The sequence below is a fragment of the Tachyglossus aculeatus genome, chromosome 2, assembly GCF_015852505.1.
Source record: "Tachyglossus aculeatus isolate mTacAcu1 chromosome 2, mTacAcu1.pri, whole genome shotgun sequence".
Lineage (NCBI taxonomy): Eukaryota > Metazoa > Chordata > Mammalia > Monotremata > Tachyglossidae > Tachyglossus > Tachyglossus aculeatus.
The window spans coordinates 154731659-154753512 of record NC_052067.1 but is presented as its reverse complement, the minus strand read 5'-3'; the positions used below and the strand labels follow the sequence as shown (position 1 = coordinate 154753512).

General features: G+C 42.5%; 1 protein-coding gene across 1 annotated transcript in view; it reads left to right on the top strand.

Moving 5' to 3' along the window:
• The first annotated feature begins 461 nt into the window (after window positions 1-461).
• DBX2 (developing brain homeobox 2) overlaps window positions 462-21854 on the top strand; it is a 73639-nt gene continuing 52246 nt past the window's right edge. Inside the window, 3 exon segments of the mRNA XM_038765269.1 lie at window positions 462-586; window positions 1650-1669; window positions 17467-17645. Of these exon segments, the coding sequence (XP_038621197.1) occupies window positions 462-586; window positions 1650-1669; window positions 17467-17645 (324 nt within the window).

The window sequence follows — 21854 nt, the reverse complement described above, 5'->3', positions numbered from 1 at the left end:
AGTTTTCTGCACTAAAAGAGAGGAGTTGTCTTGGATGAGGAAAATTATTTTAAATAGCTTGTAGACGTTAAAGATAAGCAGTAATAGGATAGGGGAACCTGTAGACAGACCCTATATAAAATAAAGCTTTCCAACACTAAATTCCCGGACTAAAATATGGTGGGATCTGTTTCTTGAGCATTTTCATCAGTGTCACTTACGAGTCATTTTCAGAATGAGATGACAAGACTTGATAAAGCAAAATGAAGTCCCGGAATGCAGTCATTTCACCAGTATTGAAGCCAAGCTCATTATAACCCAGTTACACTATGTGAGGAAAGTAACTGATGCAGATATTTCTTAGCAGGTGCGCTATGGTGAACTGAAATGGGGCATACAACCTGGGAGAATAGAACAAACGTTCTAAAGACAGAGTGTAGCACAATCTCAATCAATGTATTGAGGGAGCAGACTATTTAGCGATGACAGCAGAAGACAAACCATTTGGCATGCTACAGTCGGGTGATGACCAGGTCTCCTCCAGCACAGACATGGAGGAGCTCAAATTGCCAAAAAGAAGTTTTAAAAAGCAGCAACAGAACTGCAGGTGGCAAAGACTCCAATGGGTCAAATACTAAACTCTACATGCACACCGAGGAAGTATGCACTGAGGCACTGTCAAAAGCACATAGGTCTTTTCAGCAACATTCACACATATGCATATAAAGGAAACAACTCCAGAGTGATATTTTACTGGGAGTCCAGCAGAGAGACTGAATGTATCATTGTCAACATGCATGAAATACTGCAACAATTGCAACATAAAAGACAGAGGAGAAGCAGCATGGCCTAGTGGATAGAGCACGGTCCTGGGAGTCAGAAGGACCTGGGTTCTAATCCTGACTCTGCCATTTGTCTGCTGGGTGACCTTGGGCAAGTCACTTCACTTCTCTGGGCCTCAGGTACGTCATCTGAAAAATGGGGATTAAGATTGGGAGCCCTATGAGGGACAGGGACTACGTCCAACCTTATGATTTTATATCTATCCCAGTGCTTAGAACGGTGCTTGTCACATAATAAGTGCTTAACAAATACCATTATTATTATTATTAATAATAATTCTTGTGGTGGAGAAGGAGGGAGAGGAGGAGGCAGACAAGGTAAAAGGAAGGGAGAGAGGATGGGAAGGATGAAAATAGTTTTTGGAAATTTTGTCACAAACCTCTCAAGTGTCAGGAGATTAAATTCTGAGGGGAGTAGTGTAATTCTCCAGTGGGTTAGCAGCAGTGGCATGGTACAGGATGGGAGGATATCACCAGCAGAAGTGCCTTCTTTAAATCTGAAGGCTAACTCTGTCTCCCTTTCCCTCCCCCTCTTTCTCTATTTATACTTGAACATTTTAAAAAGAAACTAATCTGCTGTTACTGTTTCAAAGGATGTCAGAACAGCTCTCCAACTTTGAAAAGCAGGACTCTGCATTCAAATTGCCAAAAAGGTTATAGTATGCAAATTAAGAATCACTAAATAGAAAAAGGGACTAGAAGTACAATCTACTAGGATATAGTTTTTAAAAGTTATTTCAGCAAAGTTAAAATTTCTAGAAAGAGATTTTCAATAAGCAAATCATTAGGGCAAGATTACATCCATGCAGGATTTCTGGTATAATTCAGGAATAATTATGGAACTCCTGGTAAGAATGTTTTGCCTATTGTTACAAATGGTCACTTTTCTAAAGGGGAAGTGGACTGTTAATATAACTCCCTTCAAAGCCCTACTGAGAGCTCACCTCCTCCAGGAGGCCTTCCCAGACTGAGCCCCCTCCTTTCTCTCCCCCTCCTCCCCTTCCCCATCCCTCCTGCCTTACCTCCTTCCCCTCCCACACAACCTGTATATATGTATATATGTTTGTACATATTTATTACTCCATTTAGGTTATTTGTACATATTTATTCTCTTTATTTTATTTTGTTAATATGTTTTGTTTTGCTGTCTGTCTCCCCCTTCTAGACTGTGAGCCCACTGTTGGGTAGGGACCGTCTCTAGATGTTGCCAGTTTGTACTTCCCAAGTGCTTAGTACAGTGCTCTGCACACAGTAAGTGCTCAATAAATACAATTGAATGAATGAATGAACTTCCATCCATTAGAAGGGGTCTAGAGGTCTGCCATGTGACCTTGACATGTAACCTCTTGACTTGCCTCAAGTATGTCATCTGTAAAATGGGGATTAAGACTGTGAGCCCCTCCTGGGAGAAACTGATTGCTTTATATCTACCTCAGTGCTTACAACAGTGCTGGCATATAGTAAGCACTTAACAAATACCATAATTATTATCCTTCTAGACTGTGAGCCAATTGATGAGTAGGGATTGTCTCCATTTGTTGCCGATTTGTACTTTCCAAGCACTTAGTACAGTGTTCTGCACACAGCAAGTGCTCAATAACACGATTGCATGAATTTTGAGGAATTATTGACCAGTGAGTCTCACTTCTGTACCTGAAAATTTGGTAAATCAGGCCCAGGGGTTTGATAAAACCAAACTTTTTTGAGGAAAGGCAACATAGTTTTAAAATGGACAAATGACTCAACAATCTGCTCCTTTTTTGAAGTAATCAAATGGATCAGTAGACATAGCATCATTAAATTTTAAAAACATTTGACAGGCTTTCACACAAGAAGCTACTGAAAAAAATAGACTAACCATGGATTTGAAGGGAATGCACATTTATAGTTAGAAATCTGACTAAGACATAGGAAACAAAAGTTAGGAATAAGTTGTCTGTCTTTGGAATGGAAAAGTAGAAGTAATGGAGTCCTACAGGTATGATGCTAGCAGCAGTTTTGTTTAGCATTCAGAAGGGATCTGGGATATGGAGTGTGTGGTGAGATCTCCAAATTTGCAGATGACACTAAGCTCTTCCACATGGTGAAATGCCTGCAAATGGAGATAAACTAGAAGAAGCCACATAAACCTGAGGTAAGGGATGAAAAGCAATAGATGAATGTGCTTAAGAAAGTATCTTTGGTCTTACACCAGGGGAAAAGTACAGAGGTGTCTTTGTTTATAACTCAGTGCAGCCCAGGGACACTTCATGATGTCTTTCCTGATTTATCTCTGCATAGCCTCTTCCACTTCAGCACTTCTGGTTCTCCTAAGCACTTGGATACTCAGTCCCCTAATAATAATAATGGCATTTATAAAGCGCTTACTATGTGCAAAACACTGTTCTAAGCACTGGGGAGATTACAAGGTGATCAGGTTGTCCCACGTGAGATTCACAGTCTTAATCCCCATTTTCCAGATGAGATAACTGAGGCTCAGAGAAGTTAAGTGACTTGCCCAAAGTCACACAGCTGATAAGTGGTGGAGCCAGGATTTGAACCCATGACCTCTGACTCCAAAGCCTGTGCTCTTTCCACTGAGCCACGCTGCTTCTCTAGCCATGCTGCTTCTCTGTTTCTCCCCTACTCACCCTGCTGCCCTGGTAGCACTTATTACATATCTTTACACTCCGTTACTTCCCTTAGTTGTAATTTATTTTATTTATTTGTAGATTTTGAGCCCCTGAAGTGACAGGGTCTATATCTAATTCTCACTTGTATACCTTTTCCCAACATTATATACAGTTCCCTGCACACAGTAGGCACTTAATATATTTTATCACTACTTTAGCATCTGTCTCCTTCACTAAATTGAATATGGTAGTTATGGTGGCATCTTTGAAGTCTTGTGATATTTCCCTTTAAATCCATAAGGGGTTCGTTCTGGTTGAACACAAAATTGTTGTTTCCCAAATCCCACTAAACTCTCCTCCTTGTCCCCCTCTCCATCCTCCCCATCTTGCCTCCTTCCCTTCCCCACAGCACCTGTATATATGTATATATGTTTGTACATATTTATTACTCTATTTATTTATTTATTTATTTATTTATTTTATTTGTGCATATCTATTCTATTTTATTTTGTTAGTATGTTTAGTTTTGTTCTCTGTCTCCCCCTTTTAGACTGTGAGCCCACTGTTGGGTAGGGACTGTCTCTATATGTTGCCAACTTGTACTTCCCAAGCGCTTAGTACAGTGCTCTGCACACAGTAAGCACTCAATAAATATGATTGATTGATTGATTGATTGGAAGAGAGGACATCCCTCAGAACTTGAAGATAACCTATTGAAAGATAAGTGGTTTGGACACATCCCAAGTGGGGCTCATAGTCAAAGGGAGAACAAGTATTAAATCCCCATTTTACAGAGGAGGAATCTGGGCTCAGAGAAGTTGAATGATTTGTCCAATTTACCCAGGTGGCAAACAGGGGAACCAGGTTTAGAATCCAGATTCTCTGATTCCCAGGCCCATTTCTCTTTTGACTAGACTAAATGCTTAGGTTGGGTGTGGTCCACACCTGAACTAAGTGGCATTGGTGCCACCCTCTCACTCCACCTGGAATAGAGAATCATTTTTAGAAAACAAAGACCCCTAAAATAAAACTTGAATTTTTTAATTTTTTGAAATTTAAGCTTAATTTTATCCCAAACTAATCAAATAGAAAATGAATTTATAGTTACCCAGTTTTAATGTACTCATTTAGCTCACCCCCTCCTACCATAAGTGGCCAATCTCCTACTACAACCAAGCCCACACACTTTCCTCCTCTAAGACCAACGTACTCATTGTACTTTGATCTCATCTATCTCACTGCCTTGGGCATGCGCTCCATTTGGCCTGGAATTCCCTTCCCCTTCATATCACCTCTCTTCCCACCTTCAAAACCCTCCTAAAATCACATCTCCCAAAGGTCTTTCCTGACTAAGCCCTCATTTCCCCTAGAAGCCCTAACCTTTGTGTTGACTAGGCACTCAGATCTGTATACCTTTAGCATTTGATAGTAATTAATGGATTCATTCATTAGATCATATTTATTGAGTACTTACTGTGTGCAGAGCATTGTAGTAAGCCCTTGGGAAAGTACAATGCAACACTAAACAGACATGCCCTGCCCACGATGAGTTTACAGTCTATTCACTCCACCTTCAGCCCCACAGCACTTTATGCCATTTCCTCTTTCCCTAAATTAGTTTAATCTTTGTCTCTCCCTCTGGACTGTAAGCTCCTTGTGGGCAGGAATCGTGTCTACCAACTCGGTTGTATTAGACTTTACCAAATGCTTAGAACAGTACACCTCGCTTTATTTAGACAGTGAGCCCCATATAGGACAGGGACTGTATCCAACCTGGATATCTTGAATCAACCCTAGTACTTAGTACAGTGCTTGGCACATAATAAGCACTTAATGAATACTATTACTGTTATTATTATAATTATTATATTGTAAGCATTCAGTGCATGTTAGAATTGGTAGTCTCTGCTTCTCTCTCCCTAAACTTCTCTCTGCTTCTCTCCATGTCAATCTCTGTGTTTCTGTGTCTGTAGCTCTCTCCTTTTTTCTCTGCTATCCACACTCTTCATGGTTGCCCAGTGAAACATCCAGTAACTGCAGTGTCACCTCCCTGAGTGCTCTTGACCACTCTCTCCATTGAGGAAAATGGCTTTCCTCCCTACTCACCTAGGTCCCTGCCCTTGGCCTGCCCTGTAAGCCAGTCACACTGCTTTCTGGGAACCAGCGCCCACTCTTTTCCACACCGTTAAGGAGGCTCCATCCCATCCTACTTTCCTACACCCAAGCAGGAAACAATAATAATAATTGTGGTATTTGTTAAACACTTACTATGAGTCAAACACTGTGCTTACTAAGCACTGGGGTAGATGCAAAGCAATTAGATTGCACACAGTCTCTGTCCCACATGGGCTCCTAGTCTTAATCCCCATTTCACAAAAGAGGGAACTGAGGCACAGAGAAGTGAAGTGACTTGCCCAAGGACACACAGAAGACAAGTGGCGGAGCCAAGATTAGAGCCCAAGTCCTTCTGACTACCATAATACCTGTGGCATGAAGCCTCCATAAAACCTCGAGAAATCCATTCATTCATTCATTCAATCGTATTTATTGAGCGCTTACTGTGTGCAGAGCACTGTACTAAGTGCTTGGGAAGTACAAGGTGGCAACATATAGAGATGGTCCCTACCCAGCAATGGGCTCACGGTCTAGAAGGGGGAGACAGACAACAAAACAAAACATGTGGACAGGTGTCAAGTCATCAGAATAAATAGAAATAAAGCTAGATACACAGCATTAACCAAATAAATAGAATAGTAAATATGTACAAGTAAAATAAATAGAGTAATAAATCTGTACAAACATATATACAGGTGCTGTGGGGAGGGGAAGGAGGTAGGGTGGGGGAGAGGGGGAGGAGGAGGGGAAAAAGGGTTAGCCCCATGTGGGGCTGGGATTTTGTCCAACCTGATTACCTCGTATCTACCTCAGCGCTGAGGACAGTGCTTGGCACACAGTGAGTGCTTAACAAGTATTATTATTCTTATTGTTAATGATAATGTTTATAATAATAGCAATAATTTTGTTTTTTGTTAAGTGTTTATTATTTGCAGTGTGGCTTAGTGGAAAGGGCACAGGCTTGGGAGTCAGAGGTCATGGGTTCTAATCCCAGCTCTGCCATTATCAACTGTGTGACTTTGGGCAAGTCACTTAACTTCTCTATGCCACAGTTACCTCTTCTGTAAAATGGGGATTGAGACTGTGAGCCCCACGTGGGGACAACCTGATTACCTTGTATCTACCCCAGTGCTTAAAACAGTGGTTGGCACGTAGTGAGCACTTAACAAATATCATCATTGTAGAAGCAGCGTGGCTCAGTGGAAAGAGCACGGGCTTGGGAGTCAGAGGTCATGGGTTCTAATTCCGGCTCCACCACTTGTCAGCTGTGTGACTTTGGGCAAGTGGCTTAACCTCTCTGTGCCTCAGTTACCTCATCTGTAAAATGGGGATAAAGACTGTGAGTCCCACGAGGCAACCTGATCACCTTGTATCCCCTCATTGCTTAGAACAGTGCTTTGCACATAGTAAGTGCTTAACATATTCCATTATTATTAATAATTATGTGCCAAGCCCTGTACTAGGTACTGGGATAGAGAGAAGGTCATCAAGCCCTACAAGTAGGAAAGCAAACATGTATTGAATCTCCATTTTGCAGATGAGAGAACTACAGAAAATTTATGTCATTTGCCCAAGGTCATGCAGCACCCAAATGGTAGAGCTGGGGTTAGAACCTAGGTCCTCTAACTTCCAGGCCCATTATCTTTCCATTAGACCATGGTGCTTCTCCATCTGTTGCTATGTCTATGAGTATACTATAGATTCTGAGTCATAAGGAGTCTGAATTTCTCTCTAGACTTAAAGTCCCTGGTGGGTAAGGATCATATCTACCAACTCTATCTTATTGTACTCTCCCAAGCACTTAGTACAGTGCTCTGTGTCCAGTAAGCTCTCAATAGATACTATTGATTGATTGATTCTGCCCCCGTGCCCACAACAGAATGCTGAATTTTTTCAATTGTTGTGTTGTGTATTTGTCCTTGTTTTCTAGTTTGTTTTAATGTTTTATTGTCTCATTGCTCCCGATGTGTCTGTCTCCAATCCTCTCACTCATCTATAATTATGCTGCTACTACTACTACTACTAATAATGGCATTTATTAAGTGCTTACTATGTGCAAAGCACCGTTCTAAGTACTGAGCACTGTTCTAAGCACTGTTTTAAGTGCTGATACTAATACTACTATTATGACTACTACTACCTGTGTCACCTCCCAGTTCCCCTACTGCTATCCCACCCATTTTGAGGAGCAGTGTTGCTTAGTGGAAAGAGTCTGGGCTTGGGAGTCAGAGAACCTGGGTTCTAATCCTGCTTCCACTGTGTGTCTGCTACCTGACCTTGGAAAACTCACTTAACTTCTCTATGCCTCACTTCCCTCATATGTAAAATGAGCACTCTGAGGGACTGGAACTGTGTCTAATCTGATTATCTTGTATCTTCTCCAGTGCTTAGAACGGTGCTTGACACATAGTGTTTACCAAATACCACAATTATTATTATTACTATTCTTAATAATAATTTGTGCTATTTGTTAAGTGCTTACTATGTGCCAAGCACTGTACTAAACTCTGGGATAGGTACATGATAATAAGATCTCACATGGGGCTCGCAGTCTAAGTACTAGGGAACACAGTAAGTGCTCAATAAATATGACTGAATGAATGAATCATCATTTTGTGGATGAGGGAACTGAGCCACAGAGAAGTAAAGTGAATTGGCTAAAATCACATAGCAAAAAAGTGGTGGAGCCGGGATTAGAATCTAGCTAATTCACTTTCCTTCCTCCCCTTTCTTTCCTCATCCCCTCCTTCTATTTTCGCTTGTTTGGAGACATGAAACATCCCTCTTCTGAGGGCTTGAAATAAGGGAGGGGAACAGCTATGTTTCTGCCTCGTTTTATTCAAATCCCCCCCAATGTAAGCCCAGAAGAACTTTATACGGACACCTAATTAAGGCCTCAGCTTTCTAATGGCTATCTCCCATTTCCAATTAATCTCTTAAAATTGAATGTTTTTTAAGACTGCAGCCACAGATGTCTATGACAAATGTAACCAAGCCCTTTTTTTCTGACTTAATGGCCACAGCCAAGAGCTTTTCACTGTGTGTCTCTAAGAATAGATCAAGTGACTTCATCTGGACCAGAATTCAGGTCTTCACTGCAAAGAGCAAGGATTTTGCAGGCTGTAAAATTCAGTGTGCATAGTAATGATGACTAATAATCCAAAATAGCTTTTATGACTTTGCATAGCCTGCTATTTGTGAGTTTTTTGCATCTTACATAAGAAACTATATAAGGACGAGGTACATTTTTATTTTTTTTTTACAGCCCATGCCGACCACTTTGGGGAGGATTAGAAAATATAAATTGTGGATGATGATCATAATGATAATTTGCCAAAATGACATTTTCTTTTAGGATAGTGTCTCATTTACTTACCTAATTTCCCATTAATGGGTATAATACTTTTCACACTCCATTTTAATGCTAAAAAAAATAATAAAATTTGAAGAAGGAAAAATCTCATTCTTCTGGGTCCTTAGCTGCAGAGCTAGACTGCACTTAACATCTTTTAGAAGGACAAGATTTGTGAGATTGAATAAAGAATGCATAAACCACATTTAAAAATTGTATTAAAGAATCTGACATCATATAACCAATATGAAAATTTGATTTGGGAGTCTCTTTTTTCCCAGAAATGCTATGCAGGGACAGGGACCATGTCTTATTCCTAACTGTGTATTCTTTCCCAGCACTTAGTACAGTGCTCTGCACACAGTAAGTACTTAATGAATACTACTAATACTTTTACTACCACCACAGGGAGCTCATCAGAACTGAAATGAGTAGAAATTGAAACAAGAAAAAAACAGGGACTAGAGAGTAAAAACTTCAAACTATTGCAGTTATGTGGTTAAGTAGCAGTGCAGGATTTTTGAAAGACCAGTACCAATGCATGTTTATGGAAGCCAACTTCCTACTTACCAAAAAGGTTGGGCTATTATCAGTCTAAATTTCCCCTCCCTATCTGGAAATTGAATTTATAAATATGTCAGATAAAGTCTCCTCTTTGAGCTGTTTAACTTTCTAATTTCTGATCACTGTAACAATCATAGACCCTCACACTTAACGTATTGTATCATACAAAAGGATATTGATTTAAAATATATTTCTATATGCACAAAAATATGATCACTTTGTTACATATATTCCAGTATATAACAAAAATAATAATGATGGTATTTGTTAAGCGCATACTATGTGCAAAGCACTATTCTAAGCGCTGGGGAGGTTGCAAGGTGATCAGGTTGTCCCACAGGAGGCTCACAGTTTTAATCCCCATTTTACAGATGAGGTAAGAGGCACAGAGAAGTTAAGTGACTTGCCCAAAGTCACACAGCTGACAGTTGGCGGTGCCGGGATTTGAACCCATGACCTCTGACTCCTATATATTCCTTACATATAAAAGGGAAAAGGAAAAGTCTGTTTCAATTGGACTTTCCAAGTGCTTAATACAGTGCTCTGCACACAGTAAGCACTCAATAAATACAATTGAATGAATGAATGATTGGCTCACACTTTTGTCCGTTGTAACCGGCTGACAGGGATGTTGCCACAATATTAGCCTCTTTACCCGCAGTAGTGGATTCAAGACTGTGATCACTGTCCCTATTTTGACTCCAATAACTATTCTGGAGACAGAAGCAACAAAGGCCGGTCTCTTGCTCCCTGTGTCCACCTCAATCTCCAAACCACGATTAGGAGATTGTAACAGGGTAGCAGATTAATCTGCTCTAATGTCAATCGAAGCACTTATCCCATCCTGCTTTAATTACTGTATCAGCCCCTTTGCCGACCTCCCTGCCTCCTGTCTCTCCCCACTCCAGTACATATGTACATATCTGTAATTTATTTATATTAATATCTGTCTCCCCCTCCAGACTGTAAGCTCACTGTGGGAAGGAAATATTCATTCTTTCATTCAATCGTATTTATTGAGCGCTTACTGTGTGCAAAGCACTGTACTAAGTGCTTGGGAAGTACAAGTTGGCAGCATATAGAGATGGTCCCTACCCAACAACAGGCTCACAGTCTAGAAGGGGGGAATGATTACAACCTGATTACCTTGTATCTACCCCAGTGCTTAGAACAGTGCTTGGCACATAGTAAGCGCGAAATATGTTTACTAACTCTGTTATTTTTATATTGCACTCTCCCAAGTGCTTAATGCTCTGCACACAGTAAGCAGTCAATAAATATGATTCATTGTTTTTTTTGTGGGTGTGTGTTTATGTGCTACTTGTTAAGCACTTTCTATGTACCAGGCACTGTACTAAACACTGAGGTAGATGCAAGATAATTAGGTTGGACAAAGTCCCCAACCCAGGTGGGGTTCCTAACTTTGTCCCCCACCAACTCTTTTCCTCACTGAATCACCCGATCCTCTCCTCTGTGCTTCCTTCTCTCCCTCTCTTTCCTCAGTTCCTCCTGTCTCCCCCATTTTCTCTATGCCTGAGTCTATCCACTTGGCCACTTCGTCTCCATGACTCCAAACCCTTTCCTGCTCAGTCTATATTATATTCAGTGGCCTGGGATATCTCTGTAAAACATCATTCAGTACAGGACTCTCCCTTTCTCGAGAACCTGCAAGGACTATCTGTGTCCTTCTGCATCAAGTAAAAAGGCCTGACCACTGGCTTCAAGGCTTTACCTGTTCTCTCCTTCTTACATATTCCCACCTTCACCCTCTACTCCTCCCTTATTCCCAAGGGAGTTTTCTCACTTGTTTTCACCTCTCTTGCCTCCAGCCCTCATCGTTTTCATAATTCACATGCTTAGAACTTACTTCCAGTTGAAGTCCACCGGTCTATAATAAGCAATAAATCAATCGATGGCATTTATTAAGTGCTTTTACAATAATAATAATAATGATGGCATTTATTAACCACTTACTATGTGCAAAGCACTGTTCTAAGGGCTGGGGAGGTTACAAGGTGATCAGGTTGTCCCACGGGGAGGGGGTGCTCACAGTCTTCACACCCATTTTACAGATGAGGTAACTGAGGTCCAGAGAAGTTAAGTGACTTGCCCAAAGTCACACAGCTGACAATTGGTGGAGCGGGGATTTGAGCCCATGACCTCTGACTCCAAAGCCTGGGCTCTTTCCACTGAGCCACGCTGCTTCAGAGCTTTGTACTTAGAACTTGAGAGAGTACAATATAGGTAGACCTCAAGGAGCTTACATTTTAGTGGAAAGAGCATGGACCCTGGAGCCAGGAGACTTGGGTTCTAATCCCTGCTCTTCTGCTTGTCTGCTATGTGGCCTTGAGCAAGGTACTTTAGTTCCCTGTGCCTCAAATCTCCATAGCTGTCAAATGGGAATGAAAGCCTGCTCTGCCTCCCTTTTAGAACGTGAGCCCCAGGTGAGACAGGAATTGCATCTGACCTCATTATCTTCATTCATTCATTCAATCAATCGTATTTATTGAGCACTTACTGTGTGCACAGCACTGTACTAAGCTCTTGGAAAGTACAATTCGGCAACAGATAGAGACAGTCCCTGCCCAACAACAGACTCATGGTCTAGAAGGGGGGAGACAGACAACAAAACAAAACAAGTAGACAGTCATCAATAGGATCAATATAAATAGATAGAATTATAGATATATATATGCATCATTAATAACATAAATAGAATAATAAATATGTACATATATACACAAGTGTAGTGGGGTGGGGAAGGGGGTAGAGCAGAGGGAGGGAGTTGGGGTGATGGGGAGGGGAGGAGGAGCAGAGGAAAAGGGGGGCTCAGTCTGGGAAGGCCTCCTGGAGGAGGTGAGCTTTCATTAGAGCTTTGAACGGTGGGAAGTGTGCAAGTTTGGTGTATTTGAAAAGGAAGGGCATTCCAGGCCAGAGGTAGGACATGGGCCAGGGGTCAATGGTGGGACAGGCAAGAACAAAGCACAATGAGAAGGTTAGCACCAGAGGAGTGGAGTGTGAGGGCTGGGATATAGAAGGAGAGAAGGGAGGTGAGGTCAGAAGGTGCAAGGTGATAGAGAGCTTTGAAGACATTCAATTGTATTTATTGAATGCTTACTGTGTGCAGAGCATTGTACTAAGGGCTTGGGAAACTACAATACAGCAGTAAAGAGAGAAAATCCCTGCCACAATGAGCTCACAGTCAGTTGTAGGTTTATTTTTTTTCCTTCTCCCAATATTTACAAATCACTGATGCCACAAATTTCATGCTTACCTAGGCTTTTGCACTGGAACACGTTCCCTACGATTCCATGTTGTTGGTAGTCTTCACACTTCTTTCCGATCTGTGCCCTTGACGGAAATTCTTTCCTTTTGAAGAGTGATGCTAAAAATGATCATGATATTTGTTGAAACAGTCATATGATAATAATCATAGTATTGGTTAAACACGTACATAACAATAATCATAATGGTAGCATTTGTTAAACACTTACTATGTACCAAACGTTGAACTAAGCAAGCATGGTCGATATAAGATAAACAGGTGAAACACAGTCTCTCTCCCACATAGTCTAAGTGGGAGGGAGTAGGATTTATTTCTCATTTTACAGATGAGGACAAGGTGGCTCAGGCAAATGAAGAGAATTACCCAAGAAAGATTGCTTATCGGACAAATCAATCAATCAATCAATCGTATTTATTGAGCACTTACTGTGTGCAGAGCACTGTACTAAGCGCTTGGGAAGTACAAGTTGGGAACATACAGAGACAGTCCCTACCCAACAGTGGGCTCACAGTCTAAAAGGGGGAGACAGAGAACAAAACCAAACATACTAACAAAATAAAATAAATAGAATAGATATGTACAAGTAAAATAAATAGAGTAATAAATATGTACAAACATATATACATATATACAGGTGCTGTGGGGAAGGGAAGGAGGTAAGATGGGGGGCCTCAGTTCCCTCATCTGCAAAAATGGGGATGAAGACTGTGAGCCCCCCGTGGGACAACCTGATCACCTTGGAACCTCCCCAGCGCTTGGAGCAGGGCTTTGCACATAGTAAGTGCTTAATAAATGCCATTACGATGAACCAGGAGAAGAGCCGAGACCCACGCTCTTTCCGTGAGGTGAGGCTTCTTCCCTAAAATTCATCAATGCTATTCATTCACTCAGTCGTATTTGTTGAGTAATAACATATTTATTACTCTATTTATTTTACTTGTACATTTCTATTCTATTTACTTTATTCTGTTGGTATGTTTGGTTCTGTTCTCTGTCTCCCCCTTTTAGACTGTGAGCCCACTGTTGGGTAGGGACTGTCTCTATGTGTTGCCAATTTGTACTTCCCAAGCGCTTAGTACAGTGCTCTGCACATAGTAAGCGCTCAATAAATACGATTGATTGATTGATTGATTGATTGATGGAGAGGGGGATGAGGGGGAGAGGAAGGAAGGGGCTCAGTCTGGGAAGGCCTCCTGGAGGAGGTGAGCTCTCAGTAGGGCCTTGAAGGGAGGAAGAGAGCTAGCTTGGTGGATGGGCAGAGGGAGGGCATTCCAGGCCTGGGGGATGACGTGGACAGGAGAGAACGAGGCACGGTGAGGAGATTAGAGGCAAAGGAGTGGAGGGTGCAGGGTGGGCTGTAGAAGGAGAGAAGGGAGGTAAGGTAGGAGGGGGCGAGGTGATGGAGAGCCTTGAAGCCCAGGGTGAGGAGTTTCTGCCTGATGCGCAGATTGATTGGTAGCCACTGGAGATTTTTGAGGAAATGGCAGAGCCTCAGTTAGAACTCAGGTCCTTTGACTCCCAAGCCTCTTTCCATTAGGCTCCACTGCTTCCAAAGACCCTCAAGCTGAAGGGTCTAGGGTTTGAGAGTCTGAGCTGAAGGGTTTCTGGGGCACGCCTCTCCAATTCTGTGCTGAGCTCTGAGCTGAACGGGGTTCCTTTCTCATGGGGTGAGCACGTGTTCCAACTGCGGCAGCAGGCACCCGAGGAGAAGCTGGGAGTCCAACCCCCAGCCTGCGCTTACCTTCTTCATCATCATCATCAATCGTACTTATTGAGCGCTTACTATGTGCAGAGCACTGTACTAAGCGCTTGGGAAGTACAAATTGGCAACATATAGAGACAGTCCCTACCCAACAGTGGGCTCACAGTCTAAAAGACTGTGATGCCATCGCAGTCTCTGGTCACATAATTTTACAATAGCCTGTGCGATTTATTTTTTCTCTAAGCATCCTTACTTTTCTCCCTGGCACTTTATATCTACTTTTTGAAAATCTCACTGACCTGTGGAAGGGAAAACATATACCAGCCTCACCTACGGCAGGTCTGGGCCTTTCGGCGAGAAAACCAACCAGTGGTATCTCTTCAGAGCTTCCGTGCACAGAGTGTTGTACTAACAGCCAGGGCGAGTACAATTCAATAGAGTGGTAGACACATTCCCTGCCCACAAAGTGCTTACAGTCTAGAGGGGCAGACACATTAAAATAAATCAGGGATATGGGCTGTGGGTGGGGTAAAGAGTACAGATCCCAGTGTGTAGGTGATGAAAAAGGGAGGAGGGAAAATGAGGACTTTGTTGGGGAAGGCATCATGGAGATGGGACTTTACCAAGGCTTTGAAGGAAGGGAGAGTGGTGGTCTGTGGAATATTCACTCATTCAATCGTATTTATTCATTCATTCAATCGTATTTATTGAGCGCTTACTGTGTGCGGAGCACTGTACTAAGTGCTTGGGAAGTACAAGTTGGCAGCATACAGAGATGATCCCTACCCAACAACAGGCTCACTCAAGGGGGGAAGTGATTACAACCTGATTACCTTGTACCAACCCCGGTGCTTAGAACACTGCTTGGCACATAGTAAGCGCTTAACAAATGCCATGATTACTATTATTATGTAGTAAGCAGAGACTGCCGGCATACTATTTAACTGCTGCAACTTCTGGGTTTGACCTCCCCGACAATCTTCTCTATCTGATAAGGAATATGAAAGAGGAGGGAGTTTTAGGAGTGTAGGCCAGGGGAGGACTTGGGCAAGGGGTTGGCGACGAAACAGATGAGACTAATGTACAGTGAATACCTCTCCAAATGGCAGATCACAGCTCCCCAAGTTCCCGGCTCCGCCAATCCATCAATCAATCGTATTTACTGAGTGCTTACTGTGTGCAGAGAACTGTACTAAGCGCTTGGGAAGTACAAGTTGGCAACATATCAATCGTATTTATTGAGCTTCGGGCAAGCCAGTTTTCCAAACGTCGGAAACGAGCGAGGCCAGGCCTCACTCCCAGCTCGGCTCACTTGAACCACATGAACTGTTCGCATGAGGAGCGGGTGACAGGGCTGTTCCCCGCCACGTCTGCAAACAGAAGCACCTCGAAAAAACACAGCAACATTTTGGGGGATGGAGAGAGGAGGGCAAGGAGAAAGGAAGACAGCCACACAGAGCTCTCTCAACGGCTTCCCCAGTGTTCCTGGCTCCATACCTCAGGCCAAGGCTTTGTTCAGGGGGTTGGAGAGAGGTGGGTGAAGAGAGGAAGACACCCCATCCAGAGTTCTCTCACCGGCTTTTCCAGAATCCTTGGCTCTCTACTTCAGGCTCTGTTTGAGGGAGGGTGAGAGAAAGACAAAGAGAGGGGAAGACAGGAAGCCAGAGTCTTCTCATCCACTTTCCCCAGAACGCTTGGCTCAGGAGAAGGCCATGTGTTCAGGGGGATGCAGAGAAGAGGGCAAGAAGAGGGAAAGGCAGCAACCCAAAGTCCCCTCACCTCTTACCTGGAATTCCTTCCTTCATACCTTAGCTCAAGGCTGTGTTTGGCATACCCCAGAGAGGAAGGGGAAGGAGAACACAGTTTGAAAAATTTCCTCCCTACAATATTCATTTTCAAGGGTCCGGGGAAAGTCCAATCAATCAATCGTATTTATTGAGCACTTACTGTGAGCAGAGCACTGTACTAAGCACTTGGGAAGTACAAGTTGGCAACATATAGTGACAGTCCCTACCCAACAGTGGGCTCACAGTCTAAAAGTCCAGAGTTTAGTCTGTTTGGTCCCATCCAAAATAAAGGAGGTTAACGATGAGAATGCTTAGTTACTAATAGACATTTTTATTCATGCTTGCCCAGGGAACTATGTACATCTTAACACACTCTGCTCATCAGTATGGGAAATTGTCTGAAAACATATAATTTTTTCTTGCTGAATTATTCACTCTACCCAAAGGCTAATTTATAAATGGAAAAGAACAGTGTATCTCCCCTTCAAAGATCTTTATTTACTTATATAGACCTTAAAGACTTATAATTATTAGATGATGAGAAGGGTCTACGTTTTGATGTATTAACTTACAACCTTCTCTCCCAATGATAGAGACCTCATAGAGTTGCATAAATCGATGAGCGATGTGGTTTAGAAGACTCCACTGAAGGGTCAGTCACTGGGCTCTATGACCTGGTAGCGATTCTGTCGAGACCGGGTGAGTGAGTTCAGTTCATTCATGCATTCAATTGTATTTATTGAGTGCTTAATGTGTGCAGAGCACTGTACTAAGGGCTTGGAAAACTACAATATAGCAATAAAGACAGAGAGACTCCCCACCACAACGAGCTCATAGTCAGTTGTAGGTTTATTTTTTTTCCTGCTCTCACTATTTATAAATCACTGATGCCAGCCTAGCTCCATCCTTATATTGTCAACTCCCTGAAGGTAGGGATTGTCATTTTTATCTTCATTCTGCCACCTCAAGTGCCTAGTTCAGTGTTTCATGACATTCATTAAATACCTTTGAACGATCAATTGGTTGTCTGAATATGTAGGTCTGGGTGACACTTTGAAACCTGCATGAAGCACAGTTTTTTTGCCTTTGCTAGAACTTTACAAGTTTTGGAAGCATGATTACTCTTTCAGGCCACTAGAGTACTATTCAATAGAACCTGAATGAGTAAAAGAAGCTTCACAATTTGTATACATGACTAAAGTGTATCAAATCATTGTTTATTCCTAGAGACTGGCCTTATTTTCCTGCCTTTTTTCGGGGGGTGTGTGTGTGTGTATGGTGTGGGGGTCGCCCAGCACAAGGAAAATTGGGTGATCCAAGTGTCAAGGATTAATTTTGTCATTTTAAGATGTTACTACAACATGACATTGTTGGCTCTGAAAACATCAAAGCCAGAGAAAGAAAAGGTAACCAGGGGCTCGGAATGTTGAGGGAAAGAGTGAGAAAGAGTTAGGACTCAAGCTGTCTGTGTGCTTAAAATGCTTAATGAATGTGTTCTGTAAGAAGCAATTCCCATCAGAGAAAGAACATACTCCTGAAGGGAGAGGAAAAAGGTTCTAAATTGAAATCAGAGCAATTAAGGTTTCTGGCAGTCCCCTAACTGAGAGAAGTCCAGATTAGTTTGCCCTTATTGGTATGGGCACCGAGGCTCCGAGCAGAGACAATTCTGGAATTGCTTGGAGGAGTTGGACCAACCATTCATATAAAGCCCTGTGCAATACAAGTGGTAATGTGTACCAAGCAGCATTAGAATCAGGTCAAACTAAGGACCCTAGAAACATTTCAGTAAACACCTAGGCATTTGGGGTCTAGTGTCCTGTGAAGTAGGAAACAGGGAAACAAGAAGGGTGCACTGGATATCTCTCCACACTTACCAAAGCTGTCAAATTGAACTTTAGGGCTGACAGTGGAGGGAGCGCAACAGTTAGAAATCATCTGTGGGCCAGTGGAGAAAAGAGACTATGAATGGCCTGGAAAGAGAACTGGGACATCTCCCAAAAACAGAATGGAAAGTCAGAGAGAGGGAGGGAGAGAGGGAGAGAGAAGAGATGGAGAGGGAGAGAGAGAGAGGGAGGGAAAGAGGGAGGGAGAGAGAGACAGAGAAGAGACAGAGAGGAAGAAAGAGAGGGAGGGAGAGAGAAGACATGGAGAGGAGAGGAAAGGAGGAAAGGGAGAGATAGAGAGAATGCTAGAAAAAGGAGAGAGAAAAGAGAGGGAGTGAGGGAGAAAGATGGCAAAATAGAGCTGCAAGATGAGATTCAAAGCACATAGAGCAACACATGAGGCATGGCCAAGTAATCCACAAAAACCTAAATGTGCTTGGCCATAAAAGGCCTGTGCAGGAAAAGTAGGACACCGGACAGCAGTGGATGGTCAGGCAGGCTAAAACCGACAGCACGGTGATAAATGCTGTCAACCCAGAATGCCAATTTTAGGTTTGGGGTCAAGGACTCAGTGATAGTGAAGCACTGGGAAATGGAATGGTTCTATTAATAATTACTATTCCTAATTACTAATACTTAGAACACACACATTCTTTCTGAAAATAAGGTTGCTCTTCAAACAATTAAAATGCCCTCACTCTCTAGGTCTATTTTTCATACCTTGAAAATAGTGATAATAATCTTTCTAAGGAAAAATAAGGACTTCTATGAAAACCGTTTCATAAATAGTATTTATTGGGTGCCTATCTTTCTGAAAATGAGGTTGCTCTTCAAACAATTAAAATGCCCTCACTCTCTGGGTCCATTTTTCATACCTTGAAAATAGTGATAATCTTTCTAAGGAGAAATAAGGACTTTTATGAAAACTGTTTCATAAATAGTATTAATTGGGTGCCTACTGGATACAGAGCACCATCTAAGCATTTCGGAGGGTACAGTAGCATTAGTAATAATAATAATAATAATAATGATGATGACATTTATTAGGCGCTTACTATGTGCAAAGCACTGTTCTAAGCACTGGGGAGGTTACAAGGTGATACAAGGTGATAGTTACGCGACCCCCCGAGCGATGTCTGCCCGCCACCTAAAGCTCAACATGTCGAAGACTGAACTCCTTGTCTTCCCTCCCAAACCTTACCCTCTCCCTGACTTTCCCATCTCTGTTGACGGCACTACCATCCTTCCCGTCTCACAAGCCCGCAACCTTGGTGTCATCCTCGACTCCGCTCTCTCATTCACCTCTCACATCCAAGCCATCACCAAAACCTGCCGGTCTCAGCTCCGCAACATTGCCAAGATCCGCCCTTTCCTCTCCATCCATACCTCTACCCTGCTCATTCAAGCTCTCATCCTATCCCGTCTGGACTACTGCATCAGCCTTCTCTCTGTTCTCCCATCCTCGTGTCTCTCTCCACTTCAATCCATACTTCATGCTGCTGCCCGGATTATCTTTGTCCAGAAACGCTCTGGGCATATTACTCCCCTCCTCAAAAATCTCCAGTGGCTACCAATCAATCTGTGCATCAGGCAGAAACTCCTCACCCTTGGCTTCAAGGCTCTCCATCACCTCACCCCCTCCTACCTCACCTCCCTTCTTTCCTTCTACAGCCCACCCCGCACCCTCCACTCCTCCACCGCTAATCTCCTCACCGTACCTCGTTCTCGCCTGTCCCGCCATCGACCCCCGGCCCACGTCATCCCCTGGGCCTGGAATGCCCTCCCTCTGCCCATCCGCCAAGCTAGCTCTCTTCCTTCCTTCAAGGCCCTTCTGAGAGCTCACCTCCTCCAGGAGGCCTTCCCAGACTGAGCCCCTTCCTTCCTCTCCCCCTCGTCCCCCTCTCCATCCCCCATCTTACCTCCTTCCCTTCCCCACAGCACCTGTATATATGTTTGCACATATTTATTACTCTATTTATTCTACTTGTACATATCTATTCTATTTATTTTATTTTGTTAGTATGTTTGGTTTTGTTCTCTGTCTCCCCCTTTTAGACTGTGAGCTCACTGTTGGGTAGGGACTGTCTCTATATGTTACCAATTTGTACTTCCCAAGTGCTTAGTACAGTGCTCTGCACTTAGTAAGCGCTCAATAAATATGATTGATGATGATGATGAAGGTGATCAGGTTGTCCCAATCAGGTTGTCCCACAGTCTTAATCCCCATTTTACAGATGAGGTAACTGAGGCAAACAGAGAAGTTAAGTGACTTGCCCAAAGTCACACAGTTGACAATTGGCAGAGCTGGAATTTGAACCCATAACCTCTGACTCCAAAGCCCATTCTCTTTTCCACTGAGCCATACCGCTTCTTCACAGTACATACTTCTCCGTTAGTACGTACAATCCTTGACATAGAATATTTAGGGATAGAAGTAAAATTGTTTGTGGAGGTAATAGTTTTGTGTTTGCTTAAAGACCATAAGTAGTCTGCACTGATTTATTGTTAAGATGTGGGAGCAACTTTCACTGAAGTTCAACCCTTGTGAATTCAAATCATAAATGTTTCTTAAAAAAAATCCTTCAATTATTGAAAAACCTGTAGTAGAGTTAGGGGTCAGAGTTATGGCTGGGTTTAAGGATAATGTTGACCTTGGAGTAGATTAGGCTTCAATCAGAATTAAAATTAGATGCTAGAGATTACAGCTAGAGATCAACGATTGGATCTGTTGAAAATTGGTCTGTTGATACTGAACTTCAGGTGGTACATTTGTCAACTTAGAGAATAAACAGTAGGATTTGGTGGTAGATGAATGTGAGAGCTGAACAATTGTGATATGGAAGAATTGGGATTAAATATGAGTTCTCCCTCACTCTTAGATTGTGAACCCTATGTAGAACAGGGACTATGTCTGAATTGATTATACTATATCTACCCCATTGCTTAGCACATAGTAAGTACTTAAATAACTTTATATAGGTATGCATATGTTGAGGATGCCTGTAGATGTCGGCTTAAAGTAACTTGGAGTGCTGGTAATCGATTAGGGAAGGCTTCCTGGAAATGGTGGGATGTAATGAGGCCTTTAAAGATGGGATGGGTAATGTTCTGGCAGGTTTTGTAGAGATGGGAGGTAGAATGACCCTGGCAGAGATCACATTCATAGATAGGTGGCCTTGTGCTGCCAAACCACATCATAAGTAGATATGTATCTCAAGGTTTTCACACATCTTGAAATGCCTTTAGTCTGAATGCTGTATGCTCAACAAAACTGAAGAGCAGCATGACAATGTGAAGTGCTGATAATGGTGAAGTCACGCTTGACAGCCCTCGGTATTGGCTCTTTAAAGAAACTCCTTCAAAGTCTGTCAGTCAGTCAGTTGTATTTATTGAGTGCTTACTGTGTGCAGAGTGCTGTACTAAGTGCTTGGGAGAGTACAGAATATGACAAAATAACAGACACATTCCCAGCCCACAAGGAGCTTACAATCTAGAGGGGGCTAAAAATACTAACATTTTTATTTGCCATACTGGTCTGTATTTTGCAGATTATTACTAGATTGTCCAAGGACATTTTTAACCTGTGGATTCAAATCAAGGGGATCCAATCCTTCCAAAATAACGTACCTCATCTCTATTATGGAAAACTTTCTGTGTGTGAATGGTGTGGAGGAGGAAAAAAAGGAGGGGGAGTTGAGTTTTGATGTTTCTCCTTGAAATGTCTGACATAAA